The sequence below is a fragment of the Bombina bombina genome, chromosome 3, assembly GCF_027579735.1.
Source record: "Bombina bombina isolate aBomBom1 chromosome 3, aBomBom1.pri, whole genome shotgun sequence".
NCBI classification, from domain to species: Eukaryota; Metazoa; Chordata; class Amphibia; order Anura; family Bombinatoridae; genus Bombina; species Bombina bombina.
Window position 1 is genome coordinate 988137336 of NC_069501.1, and position 23491 is coordinate 988160826.

A 23491-nucleotide genomic window follows, 5' to 3' on the forward strand; every position below is an offset into this window, starting at 1 on the left:
TTCATGTTATGTACCTCAGCATTATTGCTGTCTACAGGTTAATAATTAATTGTTTTTATTTACCGTTATATTTAGATGGGTCACTTCCTTAACACGGACTAACGGCTTCATAATTGGAAGCGATGATGTCACTATATTGACCTCGCTGTTGATTGGTTGTTACGACTTAACTATAATGGCTTTTTACCTGCGCTCTATGACTATGAGTAAGCGCCCTGCTGCGGTGTGAAACGCGTAAGACAGACGAGTCCTCTCCTTTGTGTATTTGTGTCTTTTTATCATGGAATAAAGTTTTCATTTCTGTTGCTCGGTAGCGGCCTTTTTCTTTTTCCTTGGATTCGTGGGGTTGGTCCACCGCTTTTTGCTAGCTCCACGCAGCCCCTGAACTTCTTTGCTTTGACCCTTGTCTGCTCACTCACTGGAGTATCTGTAGAGGTATTTACACTTTCTTCTTATCGGCTCACCATATGTTCAACTTGTTTCCAGTAGTGCACTGTTGCTCTGACTTTAGCTATGTGTTTAATCCTTTTGCATGGGTTAAACACATAGTTATATAAAAGGCAAAAGTGCAATAACATGTAAGAGCATTTTATTTTTCCTTTAATGTAAAGGCTTTATACAGAAAAATACTTTTATGATTTTCTATTAAATGGTCAAACAAACATTACATGCTCTAATTTGGAAGCATAAGTAACATTTGAATTACTAACCCTAGATAACCATGTGTGTAAAGTAAATAAAGAATAATAATAATAATAATAATAATCCCTTTAAACCCGCACTGCATCAGCCTCAGGGTAGCCTAGTGCCTTCTCAACCTGTAGTACTTGTACACTGGCTGTGCCTGGAGCTTTAGTAAGGGATACTCCCTTAATTAGTTTTGTCCTGATGCAGCTGTGATAATCATTCAGTGTATCGCATATATCAGTATTTCTCAGTTCTACCCTCATGCTCCCCTATGATTCTAAATCCCTGCCTGGCCTGGTCAGCTGCTCACTGGGACTGCCTCAGGATCTGACCTGTTAGTGACATTCCAAGACTGAAGTTGAGAAATGCTGATATAAAGTGTGTAATAGGGAAAGTGTCAAGTAAAGTGAAATATACTTAAAAGGGACATGAAACACATTTTTTTTATTTCATGATTCAGAAAGAGCATGTGATTTTAAACAACTTTCCAATTTACTTCTATTATTTAATTTGTTTCCTTCTCTTGCTATCCTTTGCTAAAAGGTTTATCTAGATAAGCTCAGGAGCAGCAAAGAACCTAGGTTCTAGCTGCTGATTGGTGGCTGCATATATATACACCGATTGTCATTGGCTCACCCATGTGTTCAGTTAGAAACCAGCAGTGCATTGCTGCTCCTTCAACAAATGACACCAAGAGAATTAAGCAAACTGGATAGTAGAAGAAAACTGCAGAGTTGATTAAAATTGTATGTTTTACCTTAATTATGAAAGAAAAATGTTGGGTTTCGTGTCCCTTTAAATAAATATATTCATACATATAAACATACACACCATACCAATGTCTCACATTCTGGGGTATGCATGATTTCCTTATTTTTTTAACCTAATCATATTTACATGCAGTTGCAATTGAGGGTACTTAGAGCAAAACTTTATGCCTTAAAGGGTACTTTCTACACATAAAAAAAAAATAAAGATTGAAAACCAATGGTCTAGTCAATTTCAGCATTTGTGCTCCTGCACTCAGACAAAAGAATGAGGATTCAGTGGTCTTGTCTACATTCTCAAGGTCCTTCATGTAAGACAAGAATGTGACAAATTTCTCAAGTCTGATAAAGTGCCAGAATAAACACATGGCCAAAAATGTCCATGCAAGGCAGAGAGAGGATTACAAAAGGATACAGGAATGAAAGGCAGTGATTGTGCAAACCGTATTCTACAGAAAAAAATGCGCAAACTGCAAATGAAACTGGACAATTTTAGCCATAAATGCAAATAATAAATGGGTATAAGACTGTTCTGTAGAATATGCTTTGGTAATATAGATTCAGACTGAAAAACAGTGACACAGGGCATATGGATTACTTCACTCCTGTCTATGTTACACACACACACATGAATGTGTGTGTATGTGTGTATTTCTGTGTGTGCATGTATGTATATTTGTGCGTGCGCGCGTGTATGTATGTGTGTATTCTAAACAGGCTAACAATACAACAATATACCTTGTGTCGCAAACACACATACAGCAGAAGCCAAGGCAAATATGTGAACACGCCACATACTCCTGTAGTATCGGTAGTTGTTGAAAGTCACGTCCTGCACTGTGGGGAATGCAAAGAAGTACATTTTAAAATGAAAAGATCTGGCAAAAAGCTAAGGAAATATACACGTTTGCAGAATCTCTTTTCTATAAATCGATATAAGTTTAAAAAGGGACAGTAAATTCTAAATTAAGCTTGGAGGAAGCCGGATTTGTCATCGATCTGCTAACTACAGCAAGAGCTGCGCAGGATCGCTTTTTAAACTTATGTCTGCTTTACGGTCTGCTTTCCATAAAGAAAAGGTAAGTATGTTAAAAAAGAAGCTTCAATGTAGAGTTTAATGAATGAAAGTGACCTTGTTTTTAAGAGTATTTTTAAAAACTGTGCACTTATTCATTAAACTTTACATTCACTTTAAGTTAAAACAATTTTAAAAAGTACTTTTATCATCAGTTTTGATTAGTTAACTTGGTATCCTTTGTTAAAGAGTAATCCTAGGAGAGCTTCGGAGCATGCGTGTGGCTTTAGCCATTTGATAGTAGTGTTTGCAACAATGTTTATAATCATGTTATATATAGTTGCAAACACTGTTGCCACTCCTAAACTCCTATTAGCCTACCTAGATTTACTCTTTAACAAAGAATACCAAGAGAACAAAGCATATATTTTTTTTTTTTTTTTTTTTTTTTAAAAACAATTTTTATTGAAGTCATAGAGGAATACAACATATAGGGTTTGCCCCAAAATACTTACAAAAAAGTGTATACACAGTATAATAGTTAGAAAGATATGGTAGATCAAAACAAGAAAAACATGTGGAAAAAACTTTATGTATACATATATCTCAAGCTTGATTATGGAATATGGGCTATCTATAGGGAGACTTCAGTTTTATTATAGAGTGTCATAGGTGTAGTATTAAAACAATAATGGTCTTCTCTGTACCAAGTAAAACATAAAGTAAGGTATCTAGTCAGATAAGATTAAGGTCAGGGAAGAGTTAGCTCTATATTTTTTATGGGGAGGGGAAATACAGCGGGCAAGAGCCGCTTAGAATATAGTAGGGGGGATTGGAGGGCGGAGCTAGTTAGCGTGTCGTGATTTTAAAAGTAGTGGGAACTCAACGTTTTCAAGTACTCTACTCGTGAGGTTATCCTCTAATTATGCCAAGAGAGTATTAAAGCTAGGGTTAGTAAAAGTAAGGGTAGTTTCCTATAGGGGATATAAACCAGGGGAGATAATTTATATATATGTGGTGCATAGGCCTGCTACATGAACCCCTCTCCTGGGGAAATGCCATCTATAGGCGATGTGGGAAAAAGGAGTAGGGGTATGACCCGGCGGTAATAAATTCCGGCGGGAAAGGAAGGAGAGGGGTCAGGTGGAAATGATGGGTGAGTGGGTATAAATATAAAAGAATACTACTAAAGGGGGATTTCCCTGCATAAACTAAGAAAGTGATTTCCTGAAAAAGCTATGTATCTCTCACATACAAGCTTAGTGGAAGCTAGTGAAAACATATATATAACAGTACTTAGGATAGCTTGTAGCATGCATTGCCCCCAGAGAGCTATGGGGCTATCAGGACCATACTAATTATGAAATGTAAGTAGAATGACTGGTCGCAATATTTAATACAGTATACAAAAGGTATATCACAGCAGTCAAGGGGCAATCACATGTGTCATATCTATATGTTCCTATGGATGCCCAATAGGCATCCAGGGAACACAACCCACTGCAATATACCCAGTGAGAAGCAGTAGTGATTCACCAATAAACCATCAGAAATGCATAACTACGTTCCAGGGCCTTGGTTTCAGCTATTATATAAACGCTTGTGTCCGAAGTGACACAAACTATATAGTGCCACAAAAGGGGAGGGGGGCTACTCTCACTCATAACATTTGTGCTTGCCATTGGAATCAAAGATACGTACAAGCTGATTGACCTCCGTGTGCAGAAGCCTATATAGACTATTATGTACCATAATAAAGAAATACTTCATTGATATGTTTAATCTGGAGAGAATTATGTAGCAGCAGAGTAAGTTGGCTTATTGTGACAAGGTGAAGACTCTTGCTATGAAACTAGAGAGTTATTAGAGTGCTGTGCCCACGCATGCAACGGGAATACAACAATATATATAAGCTCTATTAGGGTGATCTTAGTTTATTTTTATGGTAAAGAACATGGGGTGGGTGGGTAAGTCTGTTAGCTAAGAAGTGGGAAGCAGTTGGCTGTATCTAATGTTTCTATAGTGTAAGGCATCAGAGTATATAAAGAGTGATATAGGGTCTCATAATATTAAGATAGACATGAACTGCACCTCATACCATGCTCCTACCCAAAATAGTACCACGCTTAAGATCCTCTTATACATATAAAATAAACAGATTTCTGCAAGAGTGTATTAAACATAAACAGCAAAATAACAAAAATTGATTAGCATAGTAGAACTACTGTTTACTCATGTAAAGGGGGTACATGGGCTACAATTCTTAAAAGCTGCTATTAATAGGGGGTATTATAACACATCTCTCCTAGCTACTAACTACACTATATATGGTGAGATAATGATATAGATATTAATATAAAGGACTTGGTATAAGATTAATATCGGCCTAAGATATGCATCTAAGAACAGGGCTACTAGAGAACAAAATGTGGGGAATGTCCCTGGCACATCTAACGAGTATTAAGCCATATAGAGAATGTATATCTGCAGTACAACTATGACTGAGCATAATGTATCACATCAATCCCAGGGCAGAATTATGTTATATAGAGGGCTATTTGAAATATCTGGGCTATGTAGAAAGAGAACAAGCAATGTGTGCACTCCTCGAGGGACTTGGATTGTATATTAACCTGAGAACCAAATAGGTATAATGAATTTGTGTTAATTGTAAGGTTCAGTAGGGCAGCAGTGGAAGCCTAGCTGATTTTATGTGAGGAGTTTAACACAGACTAACCACGGTAGTGTCAGGTAGTATGAGGTATGAGAGACAGAACATTAATAACATAAGTAACAAAATACTGTATAACCAATATCCTAGAGCTAAAATAGTAAATAAGCAATGAGAAATGGTGAAATGAAATCATCCAGTAACGCTACACAGAAACAATCACAGATGTTAACAAGAAGAATATAAGCATATTAGGAGTATACATTGAACATGCATGCAATCTCCATAAGTGCCTAGGTATTCATACTCAGTCTATTATCAAACTGTAATGCCTTCATGAATGACTGAGACCTAGCTGCAGTTAGGGTTAAATGGCACAGTACTTTATCCGACTCCGGTTATCCAAAGGCCTGAACAGGGAGCAATAAATTGTGGTTTCAGGACACGAGGCATGTTCACCAAGGGTCTTTTATATGAGGAGAATAGACCTTGCACAATTCTCGAGTGTCCGCTGTTGTCAGAGCTCCTCTTCTTTATGTGACGCTCTTCACCTAAAGCAGTGTGTACCGACAGGCTCTGTCTGGGTTCCAGCAACTCAGCTCCAGCAGCGAGAGAGCCGCCAAAAATGTCTCCACAAGTGCCACTCTCCATAAGATCAGTTATATCCCCCAGCTTCTCGGGACATTTATAACAACCAGAGCTTGAAGCGGATCTCTCTGCCGGGGCCAGTGATCGGGCATCACTGTTTGAGAGAGCAAAATGGTGAGCGCCTGTGTGCGGGCTATTCAGATCCCAGCTATGTTCGGGTCCTCGCAGTGTAAGTGAGGGAGAGCAGAATGGTGCTGTGCGGTCAGGGTTGTTCATACCCTGTGGGCTTCTCCTGCTGAGTCTGCCCTCCTCATTCTCTGAGCTCCGTCCGGAGATGATTTCAGCCCTTAGTAAGAAGAATTGCTTGTCGAGCTTGTCTCCCAGCTGCCGGAGAAGTGAAATGAGCTTCGCCATTTTGGATATGAGTTCTCTCTGCAATAGTTTAGAAAGCCCACTAAATAAATAGCGTTATGGGCATGTATGCTGCGCAATATTATAATGTGCAGAAGTAGAGCTGCTGCTTCATAAGTTTATAGTTGCTTATGATTCACACTGTCCGACATTTCTCCGAATCATAGTAGATAATACCGCGTGGTTATCCTCAAATTAAAAAGCTGGATCTTCCGTAGGTTTCTGAGCCTTTAGCAAACTCTGGGTCGATAAGTGGGATTATCCTTTGAAAAACTTAGCGTCTAAAGCATTTTATAAGAAATTACATGAATAAAGGCTGTTTGAAAGTATATATGACCGGGAGCTCTATCAGAACACGTCTTGCTCCCTTGATGGCTAGCTCCGCCCCCTCGAACAAAGCATATTTAATAACAGAAATAAACTGGAAAGTTGTTTAAAAGGTCATGTTCTATCCAATCCATATAAGTTTCATTTTGACTTTTTTTTTTTACTTTCCTATTAAAGGGTCCACCCATCTTGTAGATAACCTCACATTAACAAATGGTAACTCGTGTACAGGGATCTCTAGCCTTCATGCAGTCTCTTTTACACATAACAAATAAAGGGCTGCGTGTAGCTGTGCTCACAAAGGGGATTAAGTCTTCTTCAGAGTGAGAGTTCACTGGTGCAGAGATGAACACTTCCACAGAAACAACCAGGGGGTGGCATATGCACATAGCCGCTTTAATTTAAAATTGCCAGTGCATTGCTGAACCAGAAATTGCTTTATGCCTTTGAGGGATTAAACATATAGTTCAGTTAAAGCAACCGTCCAATAATAAAATGATCTAGAACATTACAGCACTGTTTTATTATTGCTCCTTTGTGCCCCTTTAAACAAGAGCGTATTATGACATAATCAGCGCTACCCAGCAGGACTCTGAGCATGCTTGCTAACATCCATATACGCAGCATGCTTCCCTATAGCATCCAGGTGTACTCACTCAAACAGGCTGGATACATTTTTGAAGCCTGGCAGTTCTGTACATATTTAATTCTTTATTCTTAAATTTTAAATAACATTTAAAGACAATTTGTAACAATCTTTACTACAGGCCTTGACAATCCCAGGAGGCCACAGCTCTTAAAACGTTAAGACTGGCTACCAATTATTTTAGGTTATTCTACAAATATCTACCTAGTACCTAAAATATTGCCTTGTCTATACAAAAATATATACATTTTCTGAAGCATTGATCTCATAAGCACTGTAAATTAAGACAATTTTAAAAACCATTACAAAAAATAAAAGTATATATATATAAAAGAGGCTGCCTCCGGGTGGTAATTCGCCATAGAACAAGCCACTGAGCTGTTGTTCGTTCCTGGTAGAGCGCTTCTCTCTTTGTATGCAAATTATTATAACCCTGGGGAAGTCTCCCTATGGGTGATCGGGGAAACCAGACGTGGACTCCTTGCCCAGTGTGCTTAGAGGAATGTGGCTGCACCTCACTGACGAGGCCCATAGGAGGCCAAAACGATCGTCTGGGGTTGTCATGTTCCTTGTTCAGAGGAGAATTGCCTGGTATTTCGGGGCTGGACTGACCTTACTTGGCGGGATCAGACTGATATATTTCAGGAAAGTTTTCTTCTGTGAAAAGCACACTGGTCTAAAAGAGGCTGCCTCCGGGTGGTAATTCGCCATAGAACAAGCCACTGAGCTGTTGTTCGTTCCTGGTAGAGCGCTTCTCTCTTTGTATGCAAATTATTATAACCCTGGGGAAGTCTCCCTATGGGTGATCGGGGAAACCAGACGTGGACTCCTTGCCCAGTGTGCTTAGAGGAATGTGGCTGCACCTCACTGACGAGGCCCATAGGAGGCCGAAACGATCGTCTGGGGTTGTCATGTTCCTTGTTCAGAGGAGAATTGCCTGGTATTTCGGGGCTGGACTGACCTTACTTGGCGGGATCAGACTGATATATTTCAGGAAAGTTTTCTTCTGTGAAAAGCACACTGGTCTAAAAGAGGCTGCCTCCGGGTGGTAATTCGCCATAGAACAAGCCACTGAGCTGTTGTTCGTTCCTGGTAGAGCGCTTCTCTCTTTGTATGCAAATTATTATAACCCTGGGGAAGTCTCCCTATGGGTGATCGGGGAAACCAGACGTGGACTCCTTGCCCAGTGTGCTTAGAGGAATGTGGCTGCACCTCACTGACGAGGCCCATAGGAGGCCGAAACGATCGTCTGGGGTTGTCATGTTCCTTGTTCAGAGGAGAATTGCCTGGTATTTCGGGGCTGGACTGACCTTACTTGGCGGGATCAGACTGATATATTTCAGGAAAGTTTTCTTCTGTGAAAAGCACACTGGTCTAAAAGAGGCTGCCTCCGGGTGGTAATTCGCCATAGAACAAGCCACTGAGCTGTTGTTCGTTCCTGGTAGCGCGCTTCTCTCTTTGTATGCAAATTATTATAACCCTGGGGAAGTCTCCCTATGGGTGATCGGGGAAACCAGACGTGGACTCCTTGCCCAGTGTGCTTAGAGGAATGTGGCTGCACCTCACTGACGAGGCCCATAGGAGGCCGAAACGATCGTCTGGGGTTGTCATGTTCCTTGTTCAGAGGAGAATTGCCTGGTATTTCGGGGCTGGACTGACCTTACTTGGCGGGATCAGACTGATATATTTCAGGAAAGTTTTCTTCTGTGAAAAGCACACTGGTCTAAAAGAGGCTGCCTCCGGGTGGTAATTCGCCATAGAACAAGCCACTGAGCTGTTGTTCGTTCCTGGTAGAGCGCTTCTCTCTTTGTATGCAAATTATTATAACCCTGGGGAAGTCTCCCTATGGGTGATCGGGGAAACCAGACGTGGACTCCTTGCCCAGTGTGCTTAGAGGAATGTGGCTGCACCTCACTGACGAGGCCCATAGGAGGCCGAAACGATCGTCTGGGGTTGTCATGTTCCTTGTTCAGAGGAGAATTGCCTGGTATTTCGGGGCTGGACTGACCTTACTTGGCGGGATCAGACTGATATATTTCAGGAAAGTTTTCTTCTGTGAAAAGCACACTGGTCTAAAAGAGGCTGCCTCCGGGTGGTAATTCGCCATAGAACAAGCCACTGAGCTGTTGTTCGTTCCTGGTAGAGCGCTTCTCTCTTTGTATGCAAATTATTATAACCCTGGGGAAGTCTCCCTATGGGTGATGGGGGAAACCAGACGTGGACTCCTTGCCCAGTGTGCTTAGAGGAATGTGGCTGCACCTCACTGACGAGGCCCATAGGAGGCCGAAACGATCGTCTGGGGTTGTCATGTTCCTTGTTCAGAGGAGAATTGCCTGGTATTTCGGGGCTGGACTGACCTTACTTGGCGGGATCAGACTGATATATTTCAGGAAAGTTTTCTTCTGTGAAAAGCACACTGGTCTAAAAGAGGCTGCCTCCGGGTGGTAATTCGCCATAGAACAAGCCACTGAGCTGTTGTTCGTTCCTGGTAGAGCGCTTCTCTCTTTGTATGCAAATATATATATATATATATATATATATATATATATACACACATACATATGTACAGTGGATAAAAAAAAAAAAAGTCTATACACCCCTGTTAAAATGGCAGGTTTCTGTGATGTAAAAAAATGAGACAAAGATAAATAATTTCAGAACTTTTTCCACCTTTAATGTGACCTATAAACTGTACAACTCAATTGAAAGACAAACTGAAATCTTTTAGGTGGAGGGAAGTAAAAATAAAAAACTAAAAGAATATGGTTGCAAAAGTAAACTAATACTTTGTTAAAGCAACTTTTAATTTTATTACAGCACTCAGTCTTTTGGGGTATGAGTTTTTCAGCATGGCACATCTTGACTTGGCAAGATTTGCCCACTCTTCTTTACAAAAACACTCTAAATCTGTCAGATTGCGAGGGCATCTCCTGTGCACAGCCCTCTTCAGATCGCCTCACAGATTTTCAATGGGATTCAGGTCTGGGCCATTCCAAAACGTTAATCTTCTTCTGGTGAAGCAATTCCTTTGTTGATTTGGATGTATGCTTTGGGTCGTTGTCATGCTGAAAGATGAAGTTCCTCTTCATGTTCAGCTTTCTAGCAGAAGCCTGAAGGTTTTGTGCCAATATTGACTGGTATTTGGAACTGTTCATAATTCCCTCTACTTTGACTAAGGCCCCAGTTCAAGCTGAAGAAAAACAGCCCCAAAGCATGATGCTGCCACCACCATGCTTCACTGTAGGTATGGTGTTTTTTTGGTGATGTGCAGTGTTTTTGCGCCAAACATATCTTTTAGAATTATGGAGGGAGAGAGAGAGCAAAAGAGAGGGGAGAGAGAGAGCAAAAGAGAGGGGAGAGAGAGCAAAAGAGAGGGGAGAGAGAGAGCAAAAGAGAGGGGAGAGAGAGAGCAAAAGAGAGGGGAGAGAGAGAGCAAAAGAGAGAGAGAGAGAGAGCGAAAGAGAGAGAGAAAGAGAAAGAGAGAGAGAAAGAGAGAGAGAGAAAGAGAGAGAGAAAGAGAGAGAGAGAAAGAGAGAGAGAAAGAGAGAGAGAGAGCGAAAGAGAGCGAGCGAAAGAGAGCGAGCGAAAGAGAGCGAAAGAGAGCGAAAGAGAGCGAAAGAGAGCGAAAGAGAGAGAGAGCGAAAGAGAGCGAAAGAGCGAGAGCGAAAGCGAGAGAGAGAAAATGGCAAGGTGGTTCCATCACCAAAATAGACTGCCCTCTGGGCAGGCTTTCCCACTAGTATAACATAATTATGAATGTGATTGCTTAATTCTGAAACACAGCTACATCCCCAGTTATGCACTTATGCAACCACATTATTTTAGTTTTTTTGTTTACTTCCCTCCACCTAAAAGATTTCAGTTTGTTTTTCAATTGAGTTGTACAGTTTATAGGTCACATTAAAAGGTGGAAAAAGTTCTGAAATTATTTATATTTGTCTCTTTTTTTACATCACAGAAACCTGACAACTTTCCAATTAAAGTCTGTAATAAATGTTGCTTCATTCTCTATGTATCCTTTAATGAAGGAGCTGATCACATTGGTAAGCCAATGACACAAGGCATATATGTGCAGCCACCAATCAGCAGTTACTTCCTACCTCCTGAACCTACCTAGATATGCTTTAAAAGAAAGGATACCAAGATAGCAAAGCAAATTAGATAACAGAAGTAAATTGTATGCTCAATCTGAATCACGAAAGAAAAATTTTGGGTACAGTGTCCCTTTAAGATGCAGTGCAATGGTTAGATTTAGACTGTAGTGGAAAGAGTTGGACCCAAACAGCACATTACCAGGGCAAATCCTTGAGAAGGCCCTGACTAAAATTAAACTGAAACTTTCATGTTTCAAATAGTGCTTGCAGTTTTAAGAGACTTTGAGGCACCAGTTACTACTGAGCATGTGCAAGAGATTAGTGTATAGGTATATGGGTATGTAATTGGCTGATGGCTGTCACATGATACAGGGGGCTTGCAAATTGAAGTTAATTTTTAAATCTGTTAGAAAAAAATCTACTGTTCATTTAAAATTAAAGTGTTACTAGATTACATTTTTTTTAATGCACTTATATGGTCCTAAAAAAAACAACAACACTTTCCACTTACTTCTATTGTTAAATGGACTTTCACATGTACTTCTATTCTCAAACTGACTGTTGAAAAACATGTACATATGCTCCGCAGTATCAATGCACTACTGGGAACTAGATGGTGATCAGTGGCTACGCATATTTGTCTCTTGTCATTGGCTCACCAAATGTGCTCAGGTAGCATCCCCGTAGTGAATTGCTGCTTTGGATATGACTTTAACTAAGCATTTAATTCCTTTACAGTGATTTAGCGGTTGATTACAATCCTTTTCGTCTCTTTTTCTGGCCACTTCCCCTATAAAAACCTGGTTACAAAGGTACGCTCTTGTGTAAACATCTTTTATGCAGATAGCATGCCGTGAGAGAGCAGGTTCGTGCTTTTATTATTTTTATCGGTTATTTGTAGAGCGCCAACAGATTCCGCAGCGCTGATTTACAGTTTCAGTACTGTGAAAATCTAATAAAAATATGTAGTTTCTAAGTTCACACCAAACTGTAAATGGAGCATTTACAATCAAATGTAAATATTGTTAAAAACAATACACTGTACTTGTAAAATATTAACCCCTTAAAGGGACATTAAACCCCAAAAAAATATTTTATGATTCAGATAGAGAACACAATTTTTAAAAAGTTTCCAATTTACTTCTATTATCAAATTTATTTAATTCTCATGATATTCTTTGTTGAAGAGATACCTAGGTAGGCACATGCCTGAGGAACTACATGACAGAAACATAGATATTGACGGCAGATAAGAGCCATAAGCCCAGCAAGTCTGCCCGACCTTACCTAACAGTATAAACTTATCTAGTTCGTAGGATAGCCTTATGCTTGTCCCATGCATTTTTAAAGTCCCCCACAGTGTTTGTTGCTACTACCTCTTGAGGAAGTTTATTCCATAAATCAATCACTCTTTCTGTAAAGAAGTGCTTCCTCAAATTACTCCTGAATCTACTACCCTTTAGCTTGAGCTCATGACCCCTTGTTCTTGAATTTTCCATTTTATGTAAAATACCCACAGCCTCAGTTTTACTAAACCCTTTAATGTACTTGAAAGTTGCTATCATATCACCTCTTTCCCTTCTCTCCTCTAAGCTATACATATTTAGGTCATTGAGCCTATCCTGGTAAGTTTTATTTTTTAGACCATGTACCATTTTGGTAGCCCTCCTTTGCACAGATTCAAGTTTGTTAATATCCTTCCGAAGATATGGCCTCCAGAACTGCACACAATACTCAAGATGAGGCCTAACTAATGATCTATAAAGTGGCATAAGAACCTTACTATTTCTGCTGCAAATACCTCTACCAATACATCCAAGCATTCTGCTATCCTTACTCGCTGCATTACTACATTGTTTACTAAGTTTTAAATCATCTGAAATAATAATTCCCAAGTCCTGTTCCTCATCTGTAACAGTCAGTAAAGTGTCATTGAGTCTGTAATTAACATTTGGATTTTTCTTCCCTAAATGCATTATTTTACACTTTGCTATATTAAACTTTAGATCCCAGTCGTTTGTCCAATCCTCCAATTGTTGTATATCACTTCTCATTTTGTCTACCCCCCCTGGAACATCCACTCTGTTGCAAATTTTTTTATCATCTGCAAAGAGACATACTTTCCCCTGTAGCCCTTTGCTGATATCGCAGATAAATATGTTAAACAAAACAGGCCCCAGAACTGACCCCTGAGGAACACCACTAGTAACAGCCCCCTCTGCTGAATGAACTCCATTTACTAAGACACTTTGTTTTCTGTCCTTAAGCCAGCATTCCACCCAGTTCACAGGAAATGGTGCTGCCATCTAGTACTCCTGCTAATATATAACATTGTTGCAAAACTGCTGCCATATAGTGCTGCAGACACGTGCACACTCTTGAGCTTGCAATTCTGCTTTTCAACAAAGGATAACAAGACAACGAAGAAAATATAATAATAGAAGTAAATTAGAAAGTTGTTTAAAATGTTATGTTCTATCTGAATCATGAAAGAAAAAATTGGGGTTTTATTTCCCTTTAATGACCACGATGTACCATTACGCTGCTGGTCGTTAAGGGTTTTCTTGTTACCAATAGCGTGGGTACCGCAGAAAGCGGCAGGATCGCACTATTATACCCTCCCTTCTAGTCACCGAAAATAGCGTATTACATAATCCCCAGAGAAAGACCAGAGACGTACCCTGTAGTCTTGATATTTTTCAAATTATAGTAAAATAAATAGAATTATTAGAATTATAAACATACATGTAATAAAAAATACTTGCTTTTGTTTTGAAATGAAGCTTCTTAATACTGTCAAATGTATGTTTTATATAGCCTAAAACGAGTGGCAGCGACCACCCATAAAAGTAGGCAGAGTTTTATTATAATGAGTTAATGAGCCCCATCCAATCACTAATTAGTTGTGGCCATTTTAAATGAATATCCATAATACTTGTATAGGGGATGTCGCATGTGCACTACTTAAGGGAATCACATGAGCACTATTTTCCAAAATGCTCTGCAGCCATCTTGGTTTTTCTAGTACTTCCACGCCACTCCCCTCTGATGTCGACGTCACCACCTGTCCGCTCTGCATCGGCGCTTGCTTAATGACGCGTCTCTACACAGAGCTTACACAGAAGTTTATATGTGCATGTGGTAGGCAATATGGACCTTAACTAAAAATTGCAAGCAAACGTTAATAAAATGTTAACTGACAATATTTGCAAAAACATTTTATATTTCACACTGTTTCAGAAGAGATTAATATATTTGAGTTTCCTATCCCTTAAAGGATTTGTACCCAGTACGCCCATCATACCAAGATACAAATATCATTCAGATAGGTTAGCAATGATGAGGATGTATTCAGATTGCAATAGGTTAATCTCACAGATGCAAATGAGTATTTCCCTGTGCAAGTAAACAAAGGGGTTCATTCAAAAGCACTTTACTGAATGGGCTATTATATCTGTTAGTTTCAGGTGACCTCCTGTATAAAGCCTTTTTGGAAATTTTCAGTTGAAAAGGTTTTTGCGGGAGCCGACTTTAAAAACACACAAATCCATTTTTTATTGTGATCACTTGGAAAACTTGCAGAGCAATTAGGCCAGAATTTTTTTTTTAATTTCTGGAGCAATTTTGTGATCGACCCCATAGATATATGCAGCCAACAGTGCAATAATAAAAATGATCTAACAATTTAGACTATTTTCTTTTTGTACTTCTATGTCTTTTTTTAAACTTAAATCTTTCTCTTGGTATCCTTTTTGAAACTTGGAGCTTTCCATGAGAACACATTGAAGTAGGTTTAGGAGTGTGCAAGTGATTTTATGGAAAGGTGCTACGTTTTAACAAAGGATACTAAAAGAAAAAGGGGATTACACACACACACACACATTTTATATATATATATATATATATATATATATATATATATATATATATATATATATATATATATATATATATATATATATATATATATATATATATATATATTGTGACAGAACCCAAGGCATAGTAATGGAAGGTGTCTATATTCCCTCAAAAGTGCTGCAGTGCGGGGTATGGTCTGATAACCCCACGGAGAATTGTTATGTTTGTTTGCCACATAGAGAAAATATGTGATTTATTTCTGGGTCCCTGGGGTAGAGTATTTGGAGAGTAGGGTGGGCCAGTGCTCCAGTTTGCAGGTAGCACATTATGTCAAAAAGTCCAGTCCAGGAATTCTGTCTGACTCAGCTAGCTACTCACCTGCATGTGGTAATTGAAAGCAGGTGCTAATAAAATCCCCAGTCAGGGGTTGAGAGGTAGATTTGCCAGCAGTAAATGGAAACTGCAAAGGTCTGTGCAATATTACTTTTGTGAAAAGCTACTTAGTGCAGACATTTGTACTTGTTAGTAAGTGCTCAGTAGAGCAAGCCTCTTTTGTTTTGTTTATGTTTATTTTGCCTGTTTTTGCCAGACCTGATAATAAACAGACTGTATTTTATAAAGCTACAACCTTGTGCGGCGTTTCCAGCTTTGAGAACTGTGTGTTTCCAAGATCCCAGGTCACATATGGTGGAGAATACGGGCAACACATTGATACATCTTGCCAGGAAATGGCTACAGCCAGAGGTCAACCCAGCTAGTCACATTGTGGAACAGCTTGTGATGGACCGGTTCCTGTGAGGATTGCCTGTTTCCCTGCGGCGGTGGGTCAGCCAGAGTGAACCTCAAACTGCTGATGGTCTAGTTGCCCTGGTGGAACGCTATTTGACTGCCGGAGAGTTTCTACAAATCCCCAACAAGGAAAGAACTAGAACCCCGAAGATCCAGAGTCCCAGTAAATTGGGTAAGACTGTTCCGGGGAAAAGGGGATATCGGGAGGAGCAGATGGGTTTTTACAACCCGAGGGACATTACAGCAAGGTACAAGAGTTTTGTGAGGCAGGAAGGGTCCACAATAGCCTCAAAGATGTTGTCTAATGCTAATATTAAATGTTTTCAATGTAAAGAGTATGGACATTTTGCAAAGGACTGCCCTGAGAATGATGTTGCTATGGAATGTAATGTTGGCAATATGAGAGACAATTATTCATTGTACTCTCGCTCAGTATATGTAATTACCAAAAATGATTGTTTAAATGGCCACCCTTGGTGCACTGTAAGGGTGGAGGGAAATGAAATTAAAGCTTTGCTGGACTCTGGTAGCATGGTTACACTCATAGACAGGGGTCTGTTGAGAAATACTCCTATTGATAATTACCAGAACCTAGATATTGCTTGTGTCCATGGGGACATACACAAGTATCCAACTGCTAAAGTACTTATTGAAACTCAAAATGGTCCTATAAATCATAGAGTTGGTTTAGTGGATAAATTAGTCCATGAAATGATAATAGGCAGAGATTTTCCCCATTTTTTGAATCTATGGGATGCTGCTGAGGAAAATTCACCGGATTCAGTAGAGGGCGCTGTTTGTGACTTTCCCTTTTCTGATTTATTGGGGGATGGCTTAAACAAAATAACTCCTGCTAGAGGGAAACACTCAACCCCTACGGAAACCCTAGTTGGAGGTAATACTGAACAGAATAATACAGGTCAATCTAATATATCTGAACCTGATGTAGAAATAACTGACCTAGAGGTTAGCCCAAGTAACTTTAGGGTTGCACAATGGGAGGATCCAACTTTAGCTGTGGCTAGAAACTATATTTCCATAAGAAATGGCACCCCCATTAATATTAATAAAGAGCTCACCTTTCCATACTTTGAAGTGGAAAATGATTTATTGTACAGAGTTGGGAAAAAGGAGTCTGTCAAACAGCTGTTAGTACCCCAGGCATATCGACACACTGTATTAAACCTGGCACATAGCCACATACTTGGGGGGCACTTGGGGATTGAAAAAAACAGAGAGAGAATTCTTAGGAGGTTGTATTGGCCAGGTGTAATGGCATCTATCACAAATTATTGTTCTTCTTGTCCTGAATGCCAATTAACTGCCCCTCTTACAGCATACCGTAGCCCCTTGGTGCCCTTACCCATAATTGAGGTCCCATTTGAACGCATTGGTATGGATTTTATGGGTCCTCTTGTAAAGTCTGCAAGGGGGCACCAGTATATATTGGTAATAGTAGACTATGCTACACGTTACCCTGAGGCAATACCCATGCGTACTATTTCAGCAAAAGCAATTGCTAAGGAGTTAATGTTAATGTTCAGCCGTGTTGGGATTCCCAAAGAAATATTAACAGACCAAGGCACTCCATTTATGTCGAGAATTACAAAGGAGTTGTGTAATCTTCTTCATATAAAGCATCTGAAAACATCCGTATATCACCCACAAACTGATGGTCTGGTAGAACGATTTAATAAAACACTAAAGGCTATGCTCAAAAAAGTAATTTATAAAGATGGGAAAAACTGGGATTTCCTTTTGCCTTATTTAATGTTTTCCATCCGAGAGGTCCCTCAAGCTTCTACTGGGTTTTCGCCCTTTGAACTTTTGTATGGAAGACACCCCAGAGGGTTGCTAGACATAGCTAAGGAGACTTGGGAACAGGAGTCAACCACTCACAGAAGTGTGATTGAACATATAACTCAGATGCAGGATCTGATGACAGCCATTATGCCCATAGTTAGAGAACACATGAAAAATGCCCAACAGCACCAGCAGAACAGCTATAATAGAAATGCCAGGGTTCATGTGTTTAACCCAGGAGACAGAGTACTAGTCCTGGTTCCCACTGTAGAGAACAATTTTTTGGCAACATGGCATGGGCCATATGAAGTCATTGACAGAGTGGGGGAAGTAAATTACAAAGTAAGACAGCCTGGGAGGCGAAAGGAGGTACAGCTTTACCATGTGAATTTACTTAAACCGTGGAAAGACAGAGAAAAACTTGTGGCTATAAAAACAGAAGACCTCCCTACAATGGAGGAGAATGAACCCGAAGTCAATATCTCAGAAACTCTGACTATCCACCAGAAGAGGGAGGTAAAAGACTTCATCAGATTAAATAAAGATGTTTTCTCCTCAGACCCAGGAAGAACTACAATAATAGAGCATGACATTGTCACTGAACCGGGAAAAAGGATAAATCTAAAGCCATATAGAATACCTGAAGCCCGGAGGGAAGCAATCAAATTGGAAGTAAAGAAAATGCTGGACCTTGGGGTAATTGAAGAATCCCAAAGTGACTGGAGTAGCCCAATTGTGCTTGTACCAAAGCCTAATGGCACAATCAGGTTTTGTAATGATTACCGGAAGCTGAATGCAATATCCAAGTTTGATGCATACCCTATGCCAAGGGTTGATGAACTTGTGGAGAGACTCGGGAGAGTCAGGTACCTTACCACATTGGATTTGACCAAGGGTTATTGGCAAGTGCCGCTTACAGGACGGGCAAAGGAAAAGACTGCCTTATCTACTCCAGATGGGCTCTTCCAATACAAGGTGTTACCTTTTGGCCTACATGGTGCTCCAGCAACATTTCAAAGAATGATGGACCGGATCTTAAGGCCACATGCTCATTATGCTGCAGTTTACTTAGATGATGTGGTCATACATAGCGAAGATTGGGAGTCTCACTTGCCAAAAGTGCAAGCTGTCCTTAATTCCATAAGAAATGCCGGTCTGACAGCAAATCCGAGTAAATGTACCATTGGCTTGGAGGAGGCCAAGTATCTTGGCTATTCAATTGGAAGAGGAAAAGTGAAGCCACAACTTGCTAAAGTTGAAGCCATAAGGAATTGGCCATGACCTATGACAAAGAAACAGGTCAGAACATTTCTTGGGCTTGTTGGCTACTACAGAAGGTTTATCTCCAACTTGCTATTATAGCGGGTCCTTTAACTGACCTCACTAAAGCAAAAGCTCCAGTAATAGTGAAATGGTCCTCTGAAGCTGAACAGGCATTTCAAAATCTCAAGGAAGCCATCTGTAGACAACCAGTGTTAGTCACCCCTGATTTTTCAAAGGAGTTTGTTTTACAGACGGATGCCTCTGATGTAGGGCATGGAGCAGTGCTTTCCCAGGAAGTGAAGAGCACCCAATACTATACCTGAGCCAGAAACTTCAACCTAGAGAAAAGAACTATTCGATTGTTGAAAAGGAGTGTCTAGCAATAAAATGGGCTGTTGAAACTCTCAAATATTATTTGTTGGGCAGAAAATTTAGACTAGTTACTGATCATGCACCTCTCAAATGGATGAGTCAAAATAAGGATAATAATAGTAGGGTTACAAACCAAGGAACCAGCGTGTAACTCTATCTCTTCTCAGTAGAACACAGGGCAGGAAGTAAACAGGGTAATGCTGATGGCCTTTCACGTATGCATACGCTTTTGGCCATGGTCGCTCATCCCACTAGGTCTGAGCTGGCAGGGAGGATGTGTGACAGAACCCAAGGCATAGTAATGGAAGGTGTCTATATTCCCTCAAAAGTGCTGCAGTCCGGGGTATGGTCTGACAACCCCAGGGAGAATTGTTATGTTTGCCACATAGAGAAAATATGTGATTTATTTCTGGGTCCCTGGGGTGGAGTATTTGGAGAGTAGGGTGGACCAGTGCTCCACCCTGCAGTTTGCAGGTAGCACATTATGTCAAAAAGTCCAGTCCAGGAATTCTGTCTGACTCAGCTAGCTACTCACCTGCATGTGGTAATTGACAGCAGGTGCTAATAAAATCCCCAGTCAGGGGTTGAGAGGTAGATTTGCCAGCAGTAAAGGGAAACTGCAAACACTCTCCTGAGAGACTGAGAGGAATTATCTCTAAATGACAAAGTTTGAAAGGTCTGTGCAATATTACTTTTGTGAAAAGCTACTTAGTGCAGACAGTTATACTTGTTAGTAAGTGCTCAGTAGAGCAAGCCTCTTTTGTTTTGTTTATTTTGCCTGCTTTTGCCAGACCTGATAATAAACAGACTGTATTTTATAAAGCTACAACCTTGTGTGGTGTTTCCAGCTTTGAGGACTGTGTGTTTCCAAGATCCCAGGTCACTATATATATATATATATATATATATATATATATATATATATATATATATATATATATATATATATATATAGTGTATGCTCTAAAATATGAAAGTTTAATTTTAACTTCCATGTCCCTTTAACCCTTTCCTGTCAGGACTTATTTGTCTACATCAGAACAAAGTTCTGATGTGAACAAATAAGTTAAAATTGAAAGCATAAATGATTGCATGTTTTCAATGATGGGATTGGGTCAGAGGGGAGTGCCTATGACGCTAGGCACGCTCTCCAGCCCGCAATCCTATTTAGGAAGCTTCTATGGCTTCAGGACAGCCAAATGGCTAGGATATTCCATGCAGTCCTAACGACGCTAAAGGCCAGTGCAGTTAGGACGGCATGGCACTTCCTAAGGGCATGAAGGGGTTAACAAATGACTCAACTATACAGAACTGTAGTTCCCTAAAACAGATATTTGACAGAAAAGTGAGGGAATTTTGCTTCTGGATTTATTAAACATCGCATTGCAGTATTTTCTTCCATTAACATACACATATATTCCACATAGAACCCTAAGTTTAATATAAGGTGTACAACCCAGCAGTACTACTGAATAACACATTGGCAGGGTCTATCATCAATTACATTGCTTCTGTATGAGAAGGCAAAAGTGATACTGCTAAATAATTATGTTAAAATCCATGCTTGGTCCCCTTACTACAGAATAGGAAAAAAACAAAAAAATTATATGTCAGGCAAAAATATTTTTTGACAATTGCCTGAATACCCACTCTTCCAAGATTGTTATGCCTAAATGTTATTGTTCAATAAACAGTAACACATTTACATTGACTTTCATGAAGATTTGTGTAAAGTTTTAAACTACAATATCACATTTGCCTTAAAATGCTCAGAAGCCAGGTGTACCAGCTGGGAAACTGGATAAGTGATCACTTACAGATTAAAAGAAAAGATTATAAATTAATAAAAGATAAGCAAGCATAGGGGGCTACTTTGCATTCAGGTGGTAACATTTGGAAACTGGTGGTAACTTAAAAATTCCCCATAGACTTTAATAGAGACAGATGTTTTTTTATCATCAGTTTCCACAATTTACCACCTCAATGGAAACTAGGCTCATGTCAGCAAGTGACGTGTTATAAGCCTCTCTCTGTATATACTCTGGTAAGCATGCAAGGCAAAGTGACTTCATGAAAAAGCCAGATCACTTGGGTGTAACAATTCCTTTACCACAATATTGTCAATTGAAAAGTAACTGTACTATTTGGGAATAGTATATCAATTCAGTGCATAGGGTGGCAGCCTAGTTACCCCAGGACCCATATCATTATAGTTTGGCACAATGACCACTGCAGTATCTGTGCTGTGTTATGGGAGGTTCAATATAACAATTCATTTTCTCTTATTCCCTCCAACCCTGCTAATGCATCCTTAGGCTAGCTATGTGTAACAATGTCACAGATATCATAAGAATTATAAGTAACCACCTATGTCTCATAGGAGAAATGTCTCAGTAGAAGTTTATGAATGCTAAGAAGGACAGAACATTGTCGAAAAAATGTAACCAATTGTTTCATATCAAACAGGATGAAACCTAAATATGCCACTAGTACCACTTTACTATATACATTCATATATATAAGCAAAGCCTTCATGTCTGTGCACCACATTCCCAGAGTTTCTTAACCTGTGTTGAATGAGTCTGAGATGCCATATGTTGCAAGACATCTTCCTGACATCATTAGCAGCTCCCAAAAATGAAAAGCCATAGGCTTCACATTTCATAGATGACTAATGAAATTGAGATTTATGTGCCATTAAACTCCACCATAACTAACTGTACAATAAAGTAATACAATTGATGGGATCCTTGAGTTTGCAAAGTACAGTGAATTCATAGTCGATTTGTATATTTAGAGGAAAATAGATGTAGATAATGAAAATGAATGGGAAAGTGTGTTCCAAGTGGTAATACACAAGTTAGTATGTTTCATTGGGGAAAATGGAAAATATTGACTCAAAAAATAATTAATACAATGAATCCATTAACAATTAAACTGCTATAGAGCAACAGGCAAACCCCTTATGTTACAACTGTGACAATGCCTTACCCAGGACGGGAGCTCTTTTCTGTTCATGAAGATGGAGCGAGCAGTGACTGCCTCTTCATTTTGCATAGCTTCCAAGGCTAATGTGAGGTTGCCCAATTTGTTCTTACGGATTCCCTTCCATCCTAAATACACAACTAGACCAAGTACCACAAAGAGAATGCTGAAGCCCATGTAGCCGCAGAGGTATACAGGGAAGAGCATCAGCAGAGTCTTCCCAACAGTCAGCAGACCGGACACCAGCTCTGAACTGGCCGGCGCTGGCCTTGGCTCCTCGGTGTCTGTTACTTCCATGATAAAGATAAAAGGTACCTTCTGAAGAGCGTTTGTTCTGTAATGAGTAGGTGCAGTACTAATGCAGATACCCTGTGCCTAGGTGACTCCGTGGTCTTCCTGTAAAGCGGTTCAAGTAATGAGGCCAGTGACGGTAAAGTGCTACTTGTCACTTGTGTGACCAGGGACCTTAATTTGTGTTTTCAGCAGTGACCATTGTTGTCGATAGTTCTGATGAAGTAATTGTTAGTATGGCTGCTGTTACCATGACAAGCACACACATGTAAGTTTGGTGGCGAGATTAATGGGCATCCAGATTGCCACGCTAGTCAGTAGCCTCACTAGTAACTGTTCTTGAGTGCAGTGCGCTCTGTGCCAAGTGAGAGTGGTGCAGGGCGGGTCCCCCGGTGCCTCTGCTTATACAGCGCGCTGCCACCATATGCGCACGCCTGACAATAATCCTGCTGCGCTTTCTGATAAGGCCAAGCAGACGATAGGGGTATATGTGAGTCCTGTGGCAAATGACCTCCCGCCTGTGCCACTCACTAGTCTGCTCCGTTAGTCGCACAGACTAACCAGGCAAGCAAGCACTTAGTCCCGCCTCTTTTCTTGTAACGGCAATCTGATTGGCAGAGGAGGCAGAACTAAAAAGGAGGTGGAGTCGGCTATGTGGAGTTTACAGTGCTGCGAGCAGTAGATTGTTATTAGTTACACCATGGTAAGTAGCAAGGAGCAGACGGGGCCCGGGGCTAGTGCGGACTGTGGTGTAGCGGTGCAGCAAGTAACTTGTTTTTAGGGAAGACACAAATAAGACAGCGACAGAACGTAAATAGGGAGTTCTACATAACAATGTTTTATAATTAACCCTTTAAGGACACAGCTTTCTGTTTGCTCAATTGTTTTATGACGGAAAAATTCCGTCATATGTCCTTAAGA

General features: G+C 40.1%; 1 protein-coding gene across 1 annotated transcript in view; it reads right to left on the reverse strand.

The window, feature by feature from the left end:
* Nucleotides 1-23116, reverse strand: part of ESYT1 (extended synaptotagmin 1) — a 215890-nt gene extending 192774 nt beyond the window's left edge. Inside the window, exon 1 of the mRNA XM_053708110.1 lies at nt 22286-23116. Coding sequence (XP_053564085.1) covers nt 22286-22576 — 291 coding nt within the window. The 5' untranslated portion in view covers nt 22577-23116. The remainder of the gene's footprint in view (nt 1-22285) is intronic.
* Nucleotides 23117-23491: the final 375 nt, after the last annotated feature.